Here is a 534-nt window from a genome sequence, read left to right as displayed (position 1 = left end):
ATTATGTTAATGATAAGAATTAGTTCTCCTGATTAACCAAAATAAGCTACTATTTCAAAATAACAACCATTTTATTGCATTTCCATTATAAGGATGAATTATTTCCCTACATATAACTAAACCAGTGAGCATTATCGGTATGGGTCTTGCTGTAACAGTGGGCAAGAATGCTGTACGTGGGGTCCAGTACTTGGAGCAGGGGCTGTGCTGCTGGGTGGGGTGTCCCAGGCAGCCGGGGCCAGGTGTGCAGCGGATGCTCCCGTGGTGTGTTCTGCGCTGGGAACCGGTTGGGAAATGGGGACGTGTGGGAAAATCCTGCCCTGTTTATGCCCGGGGACGATTCCCAACGCAAGGCGCACCGGCGGCGTGGGAGCAGCGTGTGTCGGATACATTGCCCGATGGCTACATTGGACTAAAATACTTTTTCTTATTGGCAGCGGAGCGGCTTCACTAACGCCGTGGCGGTACGTGCAACGGAAGGCACTGGTTTGGGCTCGAACAGCCACACAGTGGGGCCTTTGTTAACCACGTTCA

At 51.1% G+C, this 534-nt stretch overlaps 1 protein-coding gene across 1 annotated transcript in view; it reads left to right on the top strand.

Moving 5' to 3' along the window:
• Positions 1 to 294: 294 nt before the first annotated feature.
• ZNF281 (zinc finger protein 281) overlaps positions 295 to 534 on the top strand; it is a 5,640-nt gene continuing 5,400 nt past the window's right edge. The window contains exon 1 of the mRNA XM_008926865.4: positions 295 to 486. Within this exon, the coding sequence (XP_008925113.4) occupies positions 295 to 486 (192 nt within the window). The remainder of the gene's footprint in view (positions 487 to 534) is intronic.

Source organism: Manacus vitellinus, unplaced genomic scaffold, assembly GCF_001715985.3.
Source record: "Manacus vitellinus isolate BGI_N305 unplaced genomic scaffold, ASM171598v3 scaffold_44_pilon, whole genome shotgun sequence".
Lineage (NCBI taxonomy): Eukaryota > Metazoa > Chordata > Aves > Passeriformes > Pipridae > Manacus > Manacus vitellinus.
Note: the sequence above shows the minus strand (reverse complement) of the source record. Positions and strands in the feature narration are given on the sequence as shown.